This window comes from Podarcis pityusensis (assembly GCF_964106645.2).
Source record: "Podarcis pityusensis genome assembly, chromosome: 3".
In the NCBI taxonomy this organism is placed as follows: Eukaryota; Metazoa; Chordata; class Lepidosauria; order Squamata; family Lacertidae; genus Podarcis; species Podarcis pityusensis.
Window position 1 is genome coordinate 61,707,109 of NC_138026.1, and position 20,689 is coordinate 61,727,797.

A 20,689-nucleotide genomic window follows, 5' to 3' on the forward strand; every position below is an offset into this window, starting at 1 on the left:
CAGGTAACATGACAATGCCTGTCAGAAATAACACAGAGTGCTGTAAATCTCCACATTATTCACTGCAGTGGAAAGATGCATTTGCTGGTCAATGAATGATTCACTTTGAAAAACAAACCACTTTGTACAAACTTCCCTTTTTCAGTATCTGCATGCAGACGAAAACCAGGGATGACGAAAAGTGCAATACTAATTGAGTAGTGGGATAAGAAAGGTGTTACTGAATGGCAACAAGGCCTGCTTTACAGGTCACCATTTCTGTAGGGAATGCAATGCATGGAACACCATAAATGGGTCAAGCTTTCACCACTGCACATATTGCTACATGATGTCCTGTCTTAGCTTGAAAACTGATCCTTATTTATAATCTTTCAGAAATCAGATTATTATTATTATTTTTACAGATATCAAGAATGCTTTTCTTCTGCAAAGTCCTAGGTGTCAAATGATTTGTTCTACAGAGGACCATGACAAGTTTATATGGCTTTCTGCACTGCAAAGGGCAATTATCTGCAATATTGAAGATAATGTAAATTGTTCTTGAAATTTCCCAGCTTTATTTACTACCTCACCTTCCTGCCGCTTGTAACTGTCATGCAGCTCCCAAAAGAAAAAGGTAACCGTTCAGTGTCTACAACAGACATGGGGAAATCAGGCTGACCAAGGGCCTCATTTAGCCAGTGGGGCTGTTTCCCTGACACTTAATGTCATGAGTGATGTCTGGTGACGGCCAAATGGACACAAAACTGCCAACACACAATCCGGAGCCTTAATAGTGCACTCCTGATTGCACCTTGGCAAGCCAGCTGGGATTGGTTGTGCTACTGAGATCCCCCCCACTGAGAATTTTGTAGATAGTAGTGCATCAGTAGAAAACAGAGCTGACAGGTGATGACTTCAAAGTTGCTGGGATCAGCTGTGTAGCTGCCCCTTGCAGAAAGTGGAGCTTGAAGTCAGCACTGATCAGATGATTGGTGGGAACTTCAAACCCTATTTAGGCTTGAATTTTCCTCTGTAGCATGGGGGAAGCCAGAGATCCAGATGGCTAGACCTAGTTCCCTGCCCCTGTCTACAGTAAAGTACATTTGCTGTGACTTAGTATTTCTCCTTGCTGTACAGTAGATAGAAATTGTTAGTGTGTTGTTAGATGTTTATTAATGCATGCAGTTACAAATGTTTATTCTTTCTCACTCTTTGCTTTGAGTCTCTTTCCTGCTTTGACACATACCATGAATTTTTTATTTTGTTTGACTTTTCCCTAATGTTTGATTTAGGGTGATAAATCTCCCATAGCACATAAGTGGACTTCCCTTTCTACTCAGCTCCACATGCCACCAAAATCTACTCTGGAGGGGAAGGGGAGGAATCCTGTTGTGTGAGTGTTAAGTTTGTTCTGCTGGCTGGGCAAGCCAATTGGCCAACATGGTGGCCAAAGTAGTCTTAGCATTATGGTTTCTTCATAACCAAATACTCAGTGCAAAATCCTATTTGCAGGCTCATGAAAAAAAGCAACCTAATTCAGTTTGTTAAGCCAAACTAAAAGGATCCACCCAAGTTAAAATATTGTGCTGTTTTATTGGTGTAAAAATCACACAATTGCTAGTTCTGATTCTGCTGAGATACATCCATGCAGTTTAACATCTATGATCCCACAGCCAGAATAAGCCATTAAATAGAATATCTGCTGTTAGTCAGCATTAATGCAAATTTACATATGAGATCAAAAGGTGTGTATTATACAATATACAACAAATCCTAATACAGTACATCAACCTGAATAGCAGGATACACTCAGGAAACTGTGTTAATGAAGCCTGTCTGCAAGCCAGAAGAATAAGGCTTGGAGAGATGAAGCGAACCTTCTGAGGAACAAAAATAGTTTTCAGGGGACTGGGAAAGAAGAGTTGAGGTACTGACACATTTATTGACCATAGTGTGTTACAGTAAAGTCTGTTGGATGTGCCAGTTAATAAAAGGGTAAATGTGCAAAGCATGCAACTACGGGTGGTGTTCAGGAAATGTGCATGGCAGAGAGATCAACACCCAATCCTTTCACAGAAGGTATGCACTTACGTGCATGCTGAAAAATGACAGTCATGAATGGAAACATTGAAACAAATGTCAAGCTGTGGCCACATACAAAGTACATAAAGAGGAAAAGACAACCAAATGCATTTGGTATGGCAAGGTAGTATGAAAACAAAAAATAGGGTATTTGTGGCACTTGGAAGGCGCAAAATGAATCAAAATGGCTGCCTGAAATTTCAGATGGGTTGCAAAGTGTGACTCAGGAAAGGAAAAACTGATGACCACAGCTGGTTAACCTTCTCTTACACAATCAAAAGAAAGGTGTGTAAAAGCATGTGCTTCTGTGTTTAAAAAGTAGATATCTGGGATGTTTTTTAGTCATGATCTTTGACATGAAATATAGAAAATTCATAAGGTAATCAAGTTCAGTTTGGGATCTAGGCCACTGAAGCTGTACAAACTTTGCTCCAAATTAAAAATGTGTCCTCCCAACAAAATGGGAAGGTTGGCAGTGCCAATATATAGAACATTCAAGGAAACAATTATTCCATTCTTTGTATTAAAATTATAAAAGTTACTTAAATACAACTGTGGACAGAGGACAAAACAATCACAAAAAAATGTTAAGAGTGCACTGAGCTGAACATATGGGTCTTTAATTAGGCCTTTTACCCAATTTCCCCTTTCAGAGTTAATTAATTCACAGTTAATGGCAATTGGCTTATAAGTGAGAGAAGGGTCGAAGCTGCTCCAGTTGAACTTCCAGCGAAATTCTCTCTTCAAGAACATCCTACAAAGGAAAGATTTGCCATTTATATAAAACAAATGAAGAGATACCACGATAAACAAACATACATTTAGTTGGAATGGTTACAGTAATCTTTACTATAGGCTAGCACAAATGTTTGTAATACGTTAAAACTCTATTACATCCTCAACACTATGTAATAATTTTATATAAATAGCCATGGAGAATTCTTCTAAATCTAAATCAACTTATTTTCTGCGGTTTTTAAGGGGGAAAGTGTGCACATGTGTCTGGGGGGTGGGGAAGAAGACTAAAATAGCAGACACTTGGCTCATATCAGTAACCAAAACAAAAATCCTGCCTTTGCTTCATGAAGGAAGCTGCAGAATCGCCCAAAAATTGGGGTGGGGTGTGATCAGAAATATGGCCTATGTTGAAAGCTGGGATAAAAGTTTTTTACTTTAGAAAAGTTGAAGATTACGGCCTTCAAAGGGTAACCAATCAAAAGATCTGGTGCAGAAGAAAGGTGTGTTTAATTTTTTAAAAATGTCATTTACCTTTAATTGCTGCTGTAATTCACTATTCAGTCTGGCCAAAACGGTATTGGTCTCTTTATTGCGTCTGATTGATGCCTGAATAGCCTTCTTGTCCTTTCCCACCGATCTGAAGAGATAAGTTCATGAAACAACATTCAGAAAGTGCTTATTATTTGTAGACAAATGGCTCAAGAAAGTTGTTCTGAAATCAGTTAATTACTTTACTCAATGCCTTAAGTTTCTTTAATGTATTATTTAGTTGCACGTCAATTAATAAAAATGTGAATTCTGGCATCCTCTCCTGTCAGTGGCCACAGCCTACAGAGCTACAACAAACGTTGCATGAACCTAGTGACACTTCCCAGGTTTTCCCTTGCATTGCATCTCAAAACTCCCTTTGAAGTTTCCTTGTGTTTCAAAGCTATTTGAAACTAAAGCAGCGCATACAAAGACTATGCTTTTATGCAGGTCCATGGCTTTCTTTACTAGCTTAGAATCAATTAGCATGTTTCCTGTACCGCAGGTTGAACTGAATTAAGCTGTCTTGCAAATTCAAGCTTATATCCAGAATTGTACATTTCTTTCTGCCAAGCAACCCAGGCCCCACAAAAAGTGCTAATACTCAATTTGTGTGCAATGCATAACCATCGATTTAGTTTGCATAATATTCTATTTTATTTCTGAGCCGAAACAGCCATGCACACAAAAGGGGTGTCACCAGATTCAGAGGAAGCTTTGAATATTTTGGATATCTGTAATATACGCCTCCTACAGTTTGCAGAGCTGTGCTGAGATGCTAGGTTTACAATAGTCCTGTACATGTTGTCCAATGTTAATACTGCAGGTCAAAGATGAAGCTGAGGCTGGTTTAAACTCCAAGTCAAAAATGCACCACACCTTCTCATGATACAGCAAAATTCCATCTACTTAAATTACTCCCTTAGAACACCTCCCAGGTCAAATCAAATACTCATTGCATACAGAAATCTCAGCCTTCACTGATTGCATACAATTTAGTTGGACTTTTAAGCTTTCAAGAACTAAAACAACATTTTTTTTCACTTGATGCTTTCATGTTTTTCATTCCCATCAGCCATAGGCTTAGGAATCATACACATACCAGAGGTACATTGCAACCTCTTTGCTGCAATGTAGCCGCTGGTTTCTTCTATTTCTAAAATGCAAGGCTTCTGAATATTTTTAGCATGGACTGGTTATGAAGCAAAAAGGGGAAAGAGAAGGACATGGTGACTAGCTTGGGAGTAGAACAATAAATAGCAGCCTTTGGGAAGGGAGAGGGAGCTTTATAAGGAATTAAATCCAAAGCCCTTGGTCAGCAAAGTAGCCTGACTAGTCCCCCTTGGGTCTCTGATGAACATTGCAGAATGCTAAATTCTCTTGCTTAGTGAAAACTGATATTGTCAAGTGCATGCAGCCATGTTTATAACAAGAGTGTGACAGACTGAACTGTACACCTAATATTGAAATTAGATTCTTGATGCAATTTTAATAAATGCATGGAAAGACATTTCTTGCAGATTGTAACATAATGCAAAACGCTGTGCATCAGAGTTTTCTAAAAATCTATACTGTGTTTAGGATTCAAGTTTGTTCACAGCGGCTTTACTTAGCATTTCAATGGTTCAAATATCATAGATACTTTGCTACTAATGGCTATTATTTCTATTTAAAATGAAAATGCCTTGTTATCAGAGGTACTTATACACATCTTGGGTTACCTAGGAATAGATGGCTGTGAAGCAAGAACAGCAGCTATGACACCTGTTTTCTGTGTTTGCTCCTCAGCTTCCGGTCTCAGCTCATCTTCTGATTTTGGCCTTCTGCGTATAGGCTTTGGTGGCGGTGCCAGAGGCGTTGTACCTTTGCCCTGAAAGATTACAGAGGGTATCTTAATACGTACAGCAATAAACATCACCAGCACTCAGTTTTAATCATTACTAATGATTAGTTAATAAAAAACCCGTTTTATTCACCTACTAACAGCATAATCAAGGTTCCCAACCACTGAACACTTACCTCGGTATAAGTCCCAGTGAAGACGGTAGAATGTAGTTCTGAGTGAACATGCATAGGATCATGTTGTAAGAAGGTGTACTAAGATATGTGAGGATATGTGATGCCAGTTACTTGTAGGGATATTTTAAGCCTTCTGGAAGCATCACTAGAGAATGGTTAGGCCTGTTTTAAATGTACAGTACATAAATAAACCTCCAAGCACTGGCCATCTGGGATTTTGCATGTTCAGTGTCATGCTTAAACTGGCTACTGTGCATATGAAGCTGAGGAATCCATAGCCTGGAAAGCATGCTGTTACACTTGAAGGCATCAGCATTCAGATGTAAAACTCTGTCCATCTGGGGTAATTGAAGAAACAACCACAACTTTTCAACTGTGTATTTAATCTGGGTTATAGATGAATGTCAGCTGCACACCAGACACAATTTGTTAAGCTTTCTTCGACTTAACCCTCTGCCTGTCTTGGATTGACACTGGATGCATAACAAACCATCCAAAAGTGACATTAAGTTGTAAGGGAGGATCAGCAGTATCTCCAGATACCTTTTTTTAAAACAAAAGTACTTGTGGGAAAAAAGTTTAAGGTATATCAATCCTGCCTGTGTGTCATTAGAAGTGTAAAGGAAAGAAGTGTAAAGAAGTGTAAAGTTTCAAAGGAATACCAATATGCTAGGAGGAATTTAACATTTCACTCTTCTGATTGTTCCATCAATGCAAGCATATCGGCTTTTCAGACAGTATGAACCCTTTTCTCTCTCAGCATGCTGTTCTGAGGTTCTCCCAACCCCCTAGAGAAAATTGGGAGGGCACAGGGCGGAGGAGAAAGGAGAACCCCCAATGGGCAACACAAGTCCTTGCGCAGGGCTTCTGCTGACAGGACGAATTACTGTTTTTGCCCTTTAGTTTATTTATCTTTGCCAGAATGCAACAGGATGACTACAAAGTGGGTGGTTGTTTCTGTAAGAAATAACCCACATTTGTGGCTAAGTTGACCCAGCATGTGACAAATGGGTCAATGTTAAGTTTCTGGGGAACTGGGTTCGCGTCTCCGCTCCTCCACATGCAGCTGCTGTGTGACTTTGGGCCAGTCACACTTCTCTGAAGTCTCTCAGCCCCACTCACCTCACAGAGTGTTTGTTATGAGGGAGGAAGGGAAAGGAGAATGTTAGCCGCTTTGAGACTCCTTAAAGGGAGTGAAAGGCAGGATATCAAATCCAAACTCTTCTTCTTCTTCTTCTTCTTCTTCTTCTTCTTCTTCTTCTTCTTCCAATGAGAATGTCAAAGTTCTTCTGCTAGCTCAACCCCTCTATTTCCAAACAAGTACAGGAATCAGACTTGCACCCAAAGGTGCTGTGAAGAATGAAGAGTAAATTGAATGAGGGCTAGCATATGGTGTGGGCTGTGTTCCTCTTCTGTACTGGGCTGTACTGAAAAGACTTAAAGAGTCTGTAAGGGATCTCCAAAGCTTTCAAACTAAAACCATCGTGTTGTGAAGGCTCAGGTCCAAAGGAAATTGATTTTGGTGTGCTTCATCCATAGATGGGGAATCTACAGCATGAATAGGAGTTGCAACCCAGCACAATAGTGAGAATCAAAAGTGCACACATGCCTGCTCCTCACATGATGACCATTAACCAATGGTGGCTGAGCCATTACAGAAAGAGTTTGTTTCTCATCACCTCAGACCCTTGTTTCAATGAAGCTAGTTCACACATTCAGCAAGTGATGCATTATTGTGAGAGATACCTTTGGCTGCAGACAGTTATGTATCTATCAAACAGCAAAAGCACTGAATGAATATGAAAGTCGGTTATCAACTGACTCTTGCTTTATTCAGCCAAATTAAAGTAGATTTAATCTACAGTATTGACTCGTTTTATATTTTTTCATTTATTTCCAACATTTCTACCCAAGGCATAAAAAAATTACACATAAAAAATTCACCACAGCAAAACAAGCAGCAGTAATACATCATAAAAATGGCATCAGCAAGCAGCAATCTGCAATATTATACAAAACCTTTTGTGCAACCACTGCTTTTCAAGAACTGAGCCATGACAGGAAGAACAATCCCAGTCTTACAGGTAACTCTAGCATCTGTTAAGACCCTATGGGAACATTATAGTCAATTTTAGTTTTTAAATTTAGCCACTACAACATGCTGTTATGCAAGTTGCTTTAAGAACCATGTGCTTTTTAGGTAAAATGGAGGTTGAAACCCATGATCAGTAGTAGCACTATTAATTAAATTTCTAAACTTCTTCTGAAGATCACAGGGCAGTTTACAAAATAAAACCACAAAAATACATATCATCACAGCCGCAACAACAAATACCCCGCCCCCAGTTTAAAAGGCCATAGACTTTAATTAAAACAATTTAAAGAATATTATTAGTAAAAGGCCTGGGAAAAGAGACGTCTTTGCCTGGTACCTAAAGATATGTAATGAAGGTGCCAGGTGAGCATTCCACAAGTGGGAAGCCACCACAGAAAATACCTGTTCTTGTGTTGCACATTTTACATACCGCATTTGCAGGCGTACTAGAAACTGTTTTGTCTTCAAGTCTTCCATCACCTTTGGCAACTCTAAGAGGCCCAGCAGAATCAGGTGTTTTTTCTACCTAGAGACAGAAATAACTCAAAAATGCATCATGGCAAGCAAGCAATGATTCAAATAATCTTCAGGTGTGGGGAAGGGTATGAGATCAGACACTTAAACTGAGACCAAATGCACACTCTGGAAGCTCACATATAACTACTAAAAGTGAAGCCTATAACAGCCAGATCACACTGAGAAGTACTAGAATTCTCAGAAACACTATTGTGTGAGGCCTTTATATTTCTTCAACTGTAAGTGCCAGCTACGCCCTTTCCCAGATAAAACAGATCTGGACATGATCGAGTGTCCACTGGGCACCGGCATTCAACACTACCACATGAATGTAACTGGACATCAATTAACAGATACTTGCAGATAATATAGCCAGAATATATAGTGTCTATGCTAACCTGCAAAACCTCTGGTTGTTTCTCAGTTTCATCATCCTCTTCTTCATTTGCACCTGATGCAGCAAAAACCTCAAACTGGCTAAAATCTGCAAAGTTTGGCTGTTCTGGTATTTGCTGAGGTGAGGTACTGGTGTGTGCTATTAGACCTTCAGCATCTGATGAACGATGAACATGAGCTCCAGCCTACAGGAAGAGAATCAATGTCACAGATTATGTTGGTACTTTTAAAAAGTTTACTAATGTAAAAACTCGCTCAGATAAGAAAGTTTGCTTGGATACTAACCAAGTAAACAGAGTTCTTTTCTGACCTAAATATTCAAGGCATATTTGAATTAAGGCAAATGTTTATAAGATGACAGGGGGAGACATTCTGGATAATTTGTCACCATGTATGTGACATATGTTTATTTTGCTAGTTGTTTTCTTCCATATAAACATATAAGAGAAAAACATTTTTAATATATATTTTATTGCTGTGGGTGCTTGTAGACAATGATTCATGCCACTCAGTGTGACAACTTGGGTAGGGTGGAGAACAGGGGTAAAAGTTGTTAAGCTGCTCAGAAGCCAAAGAGTGAGAGAGTCTGTTGGCACAGAGTGAGGCCATCATTGTCTCTCATAAAAAGAGGTAGTAAAGGGGTGCCCCTGGTGCAAGCTGCAGTGGGAAGGATATTTGATTGCTTAATACTAATTACTATTAAAGTAATTATTAAAATCCTTTTTCCAGAATACCTGGAACATAATGTCCTGTGAAATACAAAAACACGACGGAATGTAGATGAATAGAAACTAAGAATTCAATAAGTGATAGGCCCCTGCTTATGATTTATAGATGACAATTCCCATAAAATGTTGACAGTATTACTACAAATAAAATCTAATTATGATGATATCCATAAATTAGCATACATGCTAGAGACCTTTCTTTTGTTTTCTGGCATGTTTATGAAAGCAATACATTTCCACCATTCTCTTACAAAAGTATATGTGCATTTAATTCCTCTCACCATTCTCAATTTATCAGTTATTTTTTCAGTGAGAGATATTTGCCATATCTTGTACCAAGATTTTAAATTTGCTCCTTTACTAAAATGATTTTGTCAATTTTGCCAATCACCTCGTCCCAAAATGTCATTAGGTTATTGTACATGCCTGGATGTTCCATTTTCTTTAGCCAGATATTTGGTTAAATTGAAAATTTTAAGAGTTGTCCTCACTGCAGCTTAGCTTACCCTGTTTTATGATGGAATTGTTCAGGATATTTATTGGACTTTTTTTATGGATTCTGTAGTTTTTGTTTATTATCGTTTTCCTGTACATTTATTTCATTTCATTTTTCCCTGTTCTGAGATGGAACTATTCAATGAAGAGATTATTACAATATTATTAACAGAAATCGGTACCACCACTAAACAGATGCAATTAATTTATAATTTCAACAGAAATCGAAGAATAACCTGTGTGGGTGGAGGTCTTGGAGGCACTGCAGGGGGGTAGGCAATCGCTCCAGTTTGCTGTTGACCTACAAGGCAGTAATATTTAGAAGAGAACACTAAATATGTTTTCAGCTGTGTTAACAACTTTTGGCTAAGTACTTTAAAACAAGCAGTTGTTTGGATTTAAGCAGGGTCAAGCTTCAGCAGTCACTTGCTGTATTTTAATTGTTACATGGTTTAAGGGGCTCAGCAAGTTCCAAAACCTAGGCCTTCGGGCAAGTTTACTGACTCATCAAATTCCTACAGATTAGCCTATGTAATCTTGATCACGCAGGCTGCAATCCTGTGAACGCTTACTCAGCAGTAAACCCCACTGAACTCAAGGGGTCTCACTTCTGAGCAAACATGTATAGGATGGCGTGCCTCAAGCAGAAAGAAGAAGAAAGTAAGGCACACTTCAACAAACCAGCTGCAGCTCCAGATGATTCCCGCAAAAAAAAGCAAGACAGGAGCTGACAGGAGAGAGATCTAAATCTTCAGGTAGGCTTTCTGCTGAAACATACTGTGAAGATTTCTCTTGTGCAACATGTTCCCATTAATAATTATATTTTAGGACACAAATATTAACACCGTCCTCCACCCAAGATTGCAAACATGACCGAAACAAACAACCTTTCCTCCCAACTGTCTCAACATCATGAACATTCAGTACCGTTCTAAACAGAACGTACAGAACGTACCCAAGTGACCCTGAACTTGATTTAAGAATGAATAAAACAAACTGACTTTATAAAAGAATCTGAACCATGCCCACCTGGAGTAATAGTGAAGGTTCTGTTCATATCTAAAGATGATGATCTTGAGTGCGAAGGGTGAGGCCTTGGTGGTGGTGGTGGAGGAGCTGTATTGTCGGGAGACGTCCCTGAATGTGATCTGAAAAACAATGGAACTACAGAAATTCTATTGCAAACTGTAGTTCATGAGCCCCATATAGTCATCAGAACACAGCAACTGTTTCCTTACCAGTAAAATTTGCTCTTTAAGAAGGTGGATATTAACTACTGAAGATAACTGAAAAGTACTGAGTTGTGATCTGCCAGCCATGATACAATGAAGATACCTGCACTTGTAGATTAAGATCAGCTATATCTCAAAGTAGCTGTCTTATTACAAAAGAATTTCAGAAATAGATTGGAAAGAGAAGTTGCTGATTTGCAACTTATTACCAAATTTAAAACCATGGAGAGATCTGGTCTGAATAGAGACATTGGATTCTGATCTCATTATACATGATACAGCTATTTTTAGCCATCTCACCCCTTGCTTTTTCCTGTAAGCCCAATTGCAGTCACAGTCATCAACAGGTTTACCACACCTATCAGCCAATCACCCATTCCCACCACCCTTCAGAGTAATACGCTTCCCCACCCTCTCACTATATATAAGGGTCTGGTGACTTCTGTTTCAGTGTATCTGAAGAAGTGTGCATGCACACAAAAGCTCATACCAGGAACAAACTTAGATTTTTTAAAATTTTGTTTAGACTGGGGAAGTCACCTTGTTCAAATTATAGGGCCTGTTTTCTGCATGGATCTATCAAACCAGCTTGAACATGGATAGCCTATTGTTTCCAGAGAACAATTTCTACTCTAAAATGAGACAAGCTCCTTTTTCACCAAAAGAATAGAAAGACTTTATAGTCATCCTTGTATAAATACTTAAGAATGTGTACATGTGGCAATACTGGGAAATAGTTTTATATCATTAGATCTTTCTGCGTTCTGGAAAACTCAGCTCCACTGCCCTTGCAATTTACAGGTTTGCATCACAATGCTGGAAACTAGAAGTTTGCTAAACAGCACACACACATATTTCCAATGTTCTAATAGCACCCTATGGATCATGGATCTGACCTGAGGGCTTTATGTTGCCCATCCTCACTTCAGGCTGCAGAATGGAGGAAAGGAAATCTTATTCTATGACTGACAAATAGACAGTTAAACAATGGTGGTAAGTGAATACAGCTTGCAGGAGTGCTTAAATTCTTTGAGAATATATTCTTGGAGCCAGGAAAAGACACAAGACAAAAACAGTTGTGTCAAGAGGCATTGTAGTCGATAATTATGTATAACAGAACACCACCACTGAAGCACCACCCTGCACCCTTTTTATTCTGGAACTCAGTGCACTTTTCTGTGAACGTTTTAACACTAAGTGCTTGTTAAACTTATGGACTGCTATACCATCAAATAAACACTTAGGACAGGCATAGCCAAACTTGGCCCTCCAGATGTTTTGGGACTACAATTCTCATCATCCCTGACCACCGGGTCCTGTTAGCTAGCGATGATGGGAGTTGTAGTCCCAAAACATCTGGAGAGCCAAGTTTGAGCATGCCTGACTTAGGAAGTGACGCAGCAGCTCTTATGTCAACACAAACACACACAAAAAGACCAATCAGGAAATTGACTCCTTCTAGAATTATGAATTTCTATTAGAGATTACCAGGCTGTGTGTTTGGGGGGACAAATTGTGGAGTAGGAGATGGGTACTTTACCCTTGGATAGGAATTGCTACTTTAACATCATTCATATTTAAGCATCTAATTACCGTTGTCTTGTTACAGTGCTTCCAATATGTTCTGGATCAGAAGTAAAGGAATCTGAGCTGCTGTAACCATCTGCTGATATAAGAAAAAGAAAATCATACACTGCTTGTTGATTAATCATGTTTTGATTATTCCACAAAATAATCTTACAGAATAAAACTTACAAGTGACTTTTCTATAAATAAGGTATATTGGTCACAAGTGACACAAAATTGATAAGCAAAACAAGTTTCCATACCAGAATCTTCCTACAATGGATCTGGCCTCTTCACATATATTAGATCATATCATTTTACTCTAGAATAATCAACAATACCTACCAACCAGGGGTCTGTACTGCAAAAATATACTTTACTATTTCCACCACTTTGACTGAAGATCTGAGAAATTATATAGGTCTGCATGGATTCCAACTGGCTAGCAGCTACCAGACACAATTCTTAAAGTATGTGTAAAGAGGTCTAAGAGGGCATCAGAGTGGCTAGAGTGTGTTAAAGAATAAGACTTCTCAATCCCCAACTCTGAAGGATGCTTCACATCCTTTTTCAAACACAAAATAAATGTGTATTTTAAAGGGTTTTCCACTGCACATAGATGGACAGAGTAGCTGCTGAATGTACTACTTCCCCAAATCTTGAACTTGGTATTGGGTTACAGTCATTTAACTATTTGCAGTGAAATGAAATAGGCTGATATCCTACTAGGAAAGAAAACATTGATACTTACCAACTGTATTTCCTCCTACAAATTTTGCAGATGAACTCATTTTACTTTCTTCTACAAGATCAGGTGATTTTACAAGTAAAGGACTCGTGGGATTTGTGTGATCTAAAAGGGAATAAAATATATATTTAGTAACAATAAGTTAGTCTACCTCTCTTCTTATGGCAAATTTCACCTAATGCTCAAAGTCTGACACCATAGTAATATGTAAAAATTAAAATTTTGAACAGCTAAGATCGTAACTTGCATTTCTGGCCACACGTGTATATGTGGATATCAACTCCCCTCTGCATGCGCATCATATCACACACCAATCCCCAGGAACAGATTTTGGGGGAATGCAAAGGGAAGGGAAGACTGAAAAGCCAAATTACATGAACAGGATATCTGTTCCTTTTAGAGAAAGAAAAAGCATTTTTTATTTTATTACTAGATTAATGGCCACGCATCAAAACATGCTTTTGAGTGGCTTACAAAAGAATAAATAATACACAATATTAAAATACAAGACAATAATTTTAAGAACATCAAAACTGCTCAAATGCAACATAAAATGATATCATTCAAGTCTATTATTTGTAGGGGTTTAAAAGTCTGTATTATAGAAAAATGGCATAAGAAGCCACAATTACCGGTACATTTTTTTAAATTCAAGCACCCTCAATCCATGTACTTGTTGTTGTCTGCATTGTCTTACAGTATTTTTATACTGCCACTTCTATATAGAGCGCTACTCAATGCTAACCCCCTTTGCAATTTTAGCTTCTCAACAAATGTGCAAGCTAAATCAGGCTAGAAAAGTGTGGTCTGGTTCAGATGCACATGAACAAGACTTGTTCCTGTCAACAACCTGCTCCCTTTTCCTCCTCCAGTGGGGTCCCTATACTGTGCTTAATTTTGACTATGAAAGCCAGATTCACAAACCATGGATTGGAGATGGTTTGTTTCAACAAGCTAGTTTTTCCCAATTCCGATGTAACAAATTGCAGATAGTCAAAACCAGAAGCTAAACCTTCTGATCTCCTCATGGCCATACCAGAGGAGAAGTTGGGGGAGCTGATGAGCCCTAGCCTCATTCACACAATTAAATGTGGCTAGTGAATGGCTTGTTTCTTGGTTTAGCATTTCATGTGAATATGACAGTGTAATAACTGAATAGGATAAAACTATTAATGGCTTCAAGAAGCCCATAGTGACAATATCAATGGATACAAAAATGAATACATTGTTTGATAGGCTTGCAGTAACTAATTATGTTTGTGAAAATTAATGTTTAGCTACGTAGAGGTTGTTCTAAAGGCACCACCTAACAACTTACCATTTCCAGTTCTTTTAAGTTCCATTTCTTGCAAATGAATTTTGCTTGGAGTCATTCTAATAGGAACAGGATGAACAATAGCAGTATCCTAAGACAAAGAGGTATAAATTGAACTTAGCTTAGTAGAATTAATTGGTCTAAAGTTGATAACTTAATCAAAAGTTTCATTAAAAAGCTTGAATACTAAAATAAACTCTGTTGCAACTTTGTTGTGATACTCAAAACAGTACATGACAGCTCTTTCACTAGCAAAGTACATGGAAGCATATCATTTGCTTATCTGCATTGGGCAAATCATCACTGGAGCAAATCTTACTGGCTGCCCGTTAAACAAACACTTTAAGCAGTTTGCACACAATATTCTGCTTGCACAAGGTTATATGTGTTTCTAAATAAGTTGTTCAGGAGCTCATGTGCCTTAATTTGTAGCAATTTACACGGTGAAGTATATATGAAAGTATATAGTCACGGCACAGTGGCAGCTAGACTACACGGTGCTGCACACTGCTTCTGTTGTACAGCAGTACGTGTAACACAGGGCTGGTTAAGATTCTGCTGGATCAAGCCAAAGGTCCATCATCCTACTCTCGCTATGGCCAGCCTGATGTCCCTAAAAAACTGGCAAGCAGGATGCAAGTGCAACAGCACTTCACTTCTGGCCCTCCAAGAAAAACTATGGATCTACAAAAGCTGTCATCCCACCCACTTGCTGCATGCCACCTGCCAAGATGCTTCACAGCCCACCCCACATTACCTGCTGCTCAGCTTCGCAAAGAACAGAGTCTGTGCCTTTAGTACCGTGTTTCTAAAACAGTATGACAAGTCACATGGGAGAATGTAGTTCTACTGAGGGAAACGCTACAGCACACACTGATTTTCCTCTCATCAGATTTAACTTACCAACTACGGAAACTGCAGACAGCAAGAGAATATACAGGACCCAGAGGTGTTTCTTTCTAGTGCTTTGCTCTGGCAGTGTGGGAGTCATTCACAAAGCAGTGAATGAAGATTATGCACCATCACATGCCCAATACATGGCTCTCAGTGGGATGGGGTACATGAGGGCAGAGTATGTTTGTTAGAGGTCCTGAAATTAAAAACTGCGAGAAACACCACACTATGGAGAATGAAGGATGTATATATGACTTGGGCAAATTGTCACATACGGGCCATTATACAGACAAGCAACGCCTGTTGCCTTGGTGGTGTCCATAGAGGACAGTGGTTGTGTTCATGAAAGCAGTGACATGTACTTAGGAGAAGTAGAAAAATGAAGATTAGCAAATGCGATTACATGGTATCTATAAAAAAGGGCTTTATGTGTGGGCTTTGGGATGAAAGGACTGGATCTGCATGTGACTTTGGCTATCCTTGTTCAAACTGGTCTTTGGCAAGTTACCATACTTATTTTCTAATTTCAATCCTGTTTTTCAGCACAAGGCAGCTAAAAAGTGTCACAGCCATAATGATTAAGAATTTCAACACACTCTGTACACTGAAGATACTTCAAAAAAATGAACAGACTGCATTTTATTTCTTGAACTCATAAAATGTTCTATAATTAAACTTGAATCATACTGCATACATATGATTCCTCCAATAAATTTTAAAGCAGATAAAATTTATGACTTCTGCCACCATTTCCAACCAAGCTTTGTAGAATCATGCATTAACAGGCAAGATACAATTAATGAAAATTCAGAGTTAATAAAATTAATTTCAAACAAGCAAGCTAAGTGATTGACTTACAGGATCAGCTGGTGCAATGTTAGAATCAAATTGGGTCAGAGTTTGTGAGCTTGAGGAGCGTTCGCTAAATGTCTCCCACTGCTGAACAGACAGAGGAGAGACAAGTCAGCATGAGAGATGGAGTAAAGGTTTCCTGGAGAAGATTTAAGGTAGTTCATGGGTTGCAATGGCAGTTGTTTTATTTGCAAAAACTGTCAACACACACTTTTTAAAAATGTATTTTGAGCTTCATCCTTTCGGCTTCTCAATGCTACCAAGAATTTAACTGTTAAATATTGCATAGGGTATGAGCAAATCAAGAGATTTCCCTTCTGTGAAAGTAAGTGTATATGTTTTAACAACAAAATCAAGCTACTGACAATGGAAACCTCTTATAATGTCTGATCATGCTGTATGTGTAACTACAATGGGCAGCATTCAGCTAACATATCCATGTCAGCGCAATGATTTCCACCTGTGCAATGGGAATTCCCTCCCCCTTCCCCATCCCGTGCCATCCTAAAAATTTCAACAGAAGGTTGGGAAACGTGGGGGGCACGTTGGTGGAGGGATGGGGGAGAATGTTTCATTGCACAAACAAAAATCCTTGCAGTGATGGAATATTCACATAGTGCTACTTTGGATACAACCCTGTGTACTCCAATTTTTCCTGGATTTTTGTATTAATTTTCACCTCAAAATGAATCAGGAATAAAAGCTACAGATAACACGTTTACAAAATTACCAACAACTTGCCAATGCAATTCCCGAAGCAATCCTCAAAAATGTTTCTAATCTGAGTACATTTTATACCAGTGTAGAAATATTTAATTTATAATTGAAACAATGCTGAGGATTAGAAGTTCAAACTCGGTAAATCAATAGGGAAGTCCACCTTGGCAATCATTTCAACAAGATACAGGACATGCTCTGGCATAATACACAACTGCCAAGTCGGTTTTTCATGCTAAGAAAAGGGAAAAAAAGACATGGACACAATAGCAATAACCAGGCATCAAAGAAATTAAGATTTGATCTAGGATTTGAAAGGCAGATTACTTTGTAGAAGATTGGTGTTAATGTATCTCACGTTAGTGGAATGGTGAGTAACTTATTAGTCAAACCAAAACACTTCAGCAACCTCTTTCAGGTGGTCTTTATATCTTTTCCCAGTAATATGGGCCCACTTATCTATAAACAGCTGCTCAGGGATAAACAGATCACATGTGGCTGGGAAAATGTATAAGGGGCACATGAAATAATTAATGTGCATTGATTTGCCATACATATTGCTTAGTAAGAGCTCTGAAAATCAAAAATTTCCTATCATAAGAAATAATATTTCCAGATACAGAAATATTATGCTCCATTTAGAAAAACACACTTTATGAAAACTTGTATACCCTAAGAATATGAATATTAGATATAATGACTAATCCATTATAACTAGACATGTTTCCTCAAAAGCAGTTCCCCATACTGCATGTGGGCTGTTTGTGATATGGCATGGAGGTTAGAAGTTCCCACCAGGCCAGCAGAATTCCTTGGAACGAACCTTAAGCCGCTGTTTAGATTCTACCCAAGATAGTGCCTGATGTATCAGGGATTTAAATCTTAATGCTTTCTGTTGATGGCTGCTAAATGCCACAACATCATCCTGCTTGTGACATATGTCAGTACCTGGAAATCAAATCAGGAACCTAAAAAACAACAAACAGAATGTTTCCTACCTAAGAAGAGAAATCTAGTGGGGAGCTCTGTTACTTGAATTACCTGTGGGGCCACTTCTGTCACTCATCATCATCCCTTGTTGACCCTGATTCTGGATATTGTACTGACTTCCAGTATGTACAGTATTACATTTTCAGGCCCTAACCCTGTCTGATACTGGTGATACTTGTAGAGTAACAATTCATAAGTTCTGGTCATTAACTGCTACACCTTTTTAAGTGGACAATGAAATAGTTTATAAAGGAACATTAAATTGTAATGTTACTGAAAATATTCTCACACTGCTTCAACTTGCTTTGCTAGATGTTTTAGAGCATTGTATTTCACAACAATTTGATCTAGTTAAATGAAGAGTAAGTTACTGCGCATTATGAATTATAAGTGAGACAGTAGCACAATCTTTGTTATCCTAAAAATGCCAGACAGATTAGCATGTTGGACAGTAGATATATTTTAAATAAAATAAAAAATAAATCAATTTGACAACCCTAGAGGCAGTTCCAATATGAAGAATCAAGACTCCTCAAGAAGACCTAACTGTTAAAAACAGTGTAAGAATTTGACATAAGTTAACTTTCCAAGTAGGTAGGTGAGTGTGGGGATGACAGCATCTTTAAATACAATCTCCACATAACCCCCAACAAACCAAACAATTCAAAGAAAGGCAAGTGAAATCGTAATCTGAAAATTGGATAGGTTTCCCAAATAAGCAAAACAATGCAAAAGTTCATTCCAAGAAGATTAAACATGATTTAGCAAGTATTTGAACCAGATACATTTGTACATAAAAACTCAACTGGCCTCAAGCCTGCCATGAAATGTAAACATATTGAATTTCCTACATAATTGTTTACACTTTGATTTGGCAGTATATAGGATTAATAATTCAAAAGAATCGGAGTGCTAAATGCTGTCCTAGAACTTTTGGAAATATAACCCAATACACATTAGTCTTAGTAGTATTTGTCAAGTATTCTGTATTACTTTCAGTTAAAAAAAATACACTACCCCTTTTTTGTTGGTCTTCTCATTCACATACCTCTGATCTCTTGATTACAAGGCAACACCTTTCAATTCATTTTCTTATAGTATATCAATTGTGTGAAATAAATAACTAAATAAAAATCACATGCCTGGGTATTTTTACTCATTCCTCACCTCTAGGCTTTTAACTTCGGAGGAACCTTGACATGCCAATTACTATTGGATGCCTGAAGATTTACATATACAACAATTTAGGAATTGCCCTGTAGGTTCCAACCAAGAAAGGTAGTTTAGGGTCTGCTGGAACAACAGGAGCCTCTGAAAGCTCACAACTGCAGTGTGAAAATAATGGCCATCTCTAGTTTGACACCAGTAACTTGCAGTCACAAGGCATACTACCTCACATACATTCCAAAAGCAACTATTTTGCCTAATAGCCATTAAGACATCTACCCGTCCAGTAATATGGCAACTCTTTAAAAATTTCACCTGTTATTGTTAATTATTACCCTTTGCAATAAGCAATGCCATAATTATGCATACTAGGCAAATCAATAGTAATTTTTGGCCCTTCTTTGAATCAAAATTTCCCTATAATTATGTTTATTAATTGAGCCAGCATAGCATAGTAAATGGTAACTGATATTTCTGTTGTTAGAATATGTATTTCTTACCTAGTGGATTTTACTCAAGTCTCCTAAATGTTATATAATTACTCATCTCCTTACTATGTGATGGGAGGGCATTCTATAGGGTGGGTGCCACTACCGAGAAGGCCCTCTGCCTGGCTCCCTGTAGCTTTACTTCTCGCAGCCTAAACAGCAGCCTGGCTTACAACAGATCTTGACAGTGCAAAACTTGCCTATGCTTTCAGGACGTTCAGGAGGATAGTTTGGAGAACTTGAGATCCTCCTGAAAGACCTGTTCCAATCTTGGTCGTCTGCACAGGCAATGTTACTGTCAAGAAATTATGCCACCGAGGTAACAATAGGCCTAATGCTGAGTAGAAGACATATCACCGATGGAACAGTCCACCTTTAATGATTACGAGTAAGTATAGATTAATAATTAAATGTTTGAGCACCTATTGACAATCTCAAAATATACCCTTATGTATTATGGCTTAGGATCAAGGCCATATATTTCTGCTCAGTTTATGCAGTGAACACTCAAAATGAGGTACATAAGCCAGCTTTTATGGCACAGTGGCATCTAGTTCATATTGTGCCATACATTAGATTTTAAAATAAAAAACTTTCAAAGTAAGATACTGTTTGCTAACCTCACTGCTTTGATTCAGCTCGGGCCATGTTTGATTTAGTGATGGCATTGACGGTGATTTGCTTGGAGGTGCTTCTGCTGGTGAACTTGCATAACCTACCTCACCAGACTGATCCCCTGCTTCTGACACAGGAACCACTATGAAAGTCAAGCACAATTGTGTGTTAACGTCTTAATTAGGCTTCAATTCAAAGCTTTACTAACCATAATTTGTTCTGTGTATCAATCTCACTTATTACAGAAGCTTGCTTGTAACGCAAGGTTATCTATGCACATTACAAAATATATACACTGCAGCAGTGATAATTTAAAAATTACAGGACTCAAGGAATGTAACAGTATTCTATTTTAAAAGGTTTTTCTAGCAACACTCTTGCAATTTAAATTAATAAGACACAGATACTGAAATAAGCTTGAAAACGGGATTTACAAACTGGAGGAAGTTCCAATCTCTCTTCTCCTACAGAGGTTGGGAGAGGTGATAGAGTCTCTATTAGTAATAGACCCTCATGGAAATTCTAT

At 38.3% G+C, this 20,689-nt stretch overlaps 2 protein-coding genes across 7 annotated transcripts in view; one reads left to right on the forward strand and one right to left on the reverse strand.

The window, feature by feature from the left end:
- Window positions 1-1,403, forward strand: part of ECT2L (epithelial cell transforming 2 like) — a 28,784-nt gene extending 27,381 nt beyond the window's left edge. The window contains exon 22 of the mRNA XM_080999557.1: window positions 405-1,403. Coding sequence (XP_080855683.1) covers window positions 405-544 — 140 coding nt within the window. The 3' untranslated portion in view covers window positions 545-1,403. The remainder of the gene's footprint in view (window positions 1-404) is intronic.
- A 152-nt stretch (window positions 1,404-1,555) lies between these two features.
- Window positions 1,556-20,689, reverse strand: part of REPS1 (RALBP1 associated Eps domain containing 1) — a 39,142-nt gene continuing 20,008 nt past the window's right edge. For 2 of the 6 annotated variants that reach the window (XM_080999625.1, XM_080999622.1), the window contains exons 9-20: window positions 20,169-20,305; window positions 16,193-16,273; window positions 14,444-14,531; window positions 13,129-13,230; window positions 12,405-12,477; window positions 10,609-10,727; window positions 9,816-9,880; window positions 8,359-8,541; window positions 7,875-7,970; window positions 5,052-5,200; window positions 3,334-3,439; window positions 1,556-2,818 (exon numbers count right to left, since the gene is read on the reverse strand). In XM_080999625.1, the coding sequence (XP_080855751.1) occupies window positions 2,750-2,818; window positions 3,334-3,439; window positions 5,052-5,200; window positions 7,875-7,970; window positions 8,359-8,541; window positions 9,816-9,880; window positions 10,609-10,727; window positions 12,405-12,477; window positions 13,129-13,230; window positions 14,444-14,531; window positions 16,193-16,273; window positions 20,169-20,305 (1,268 nt within the window). In that variant the 3' untranslated portion in view covers window positions 1,556-2,749. The remainder of the gene's footprint in view (window positions 2,819-3,333; window positions 3,440-5,051; window positions 5,201-7,874; window positions 7,971-8,358; window positions 8,542-9,815; window positions 9,881-10,608; window positions 10,728-12,404; window positions 12,478-13,128; window positions 13,231-14,443; window positions 14,532-16,192; window positions 16,274-20,168; window positions 20,306-20,689) is intronic. The other 4 variants (XM_080999627.1, XM_080999624.1, XM_080999623.1 and 1 more) reach the window with 4 other exon arrangements.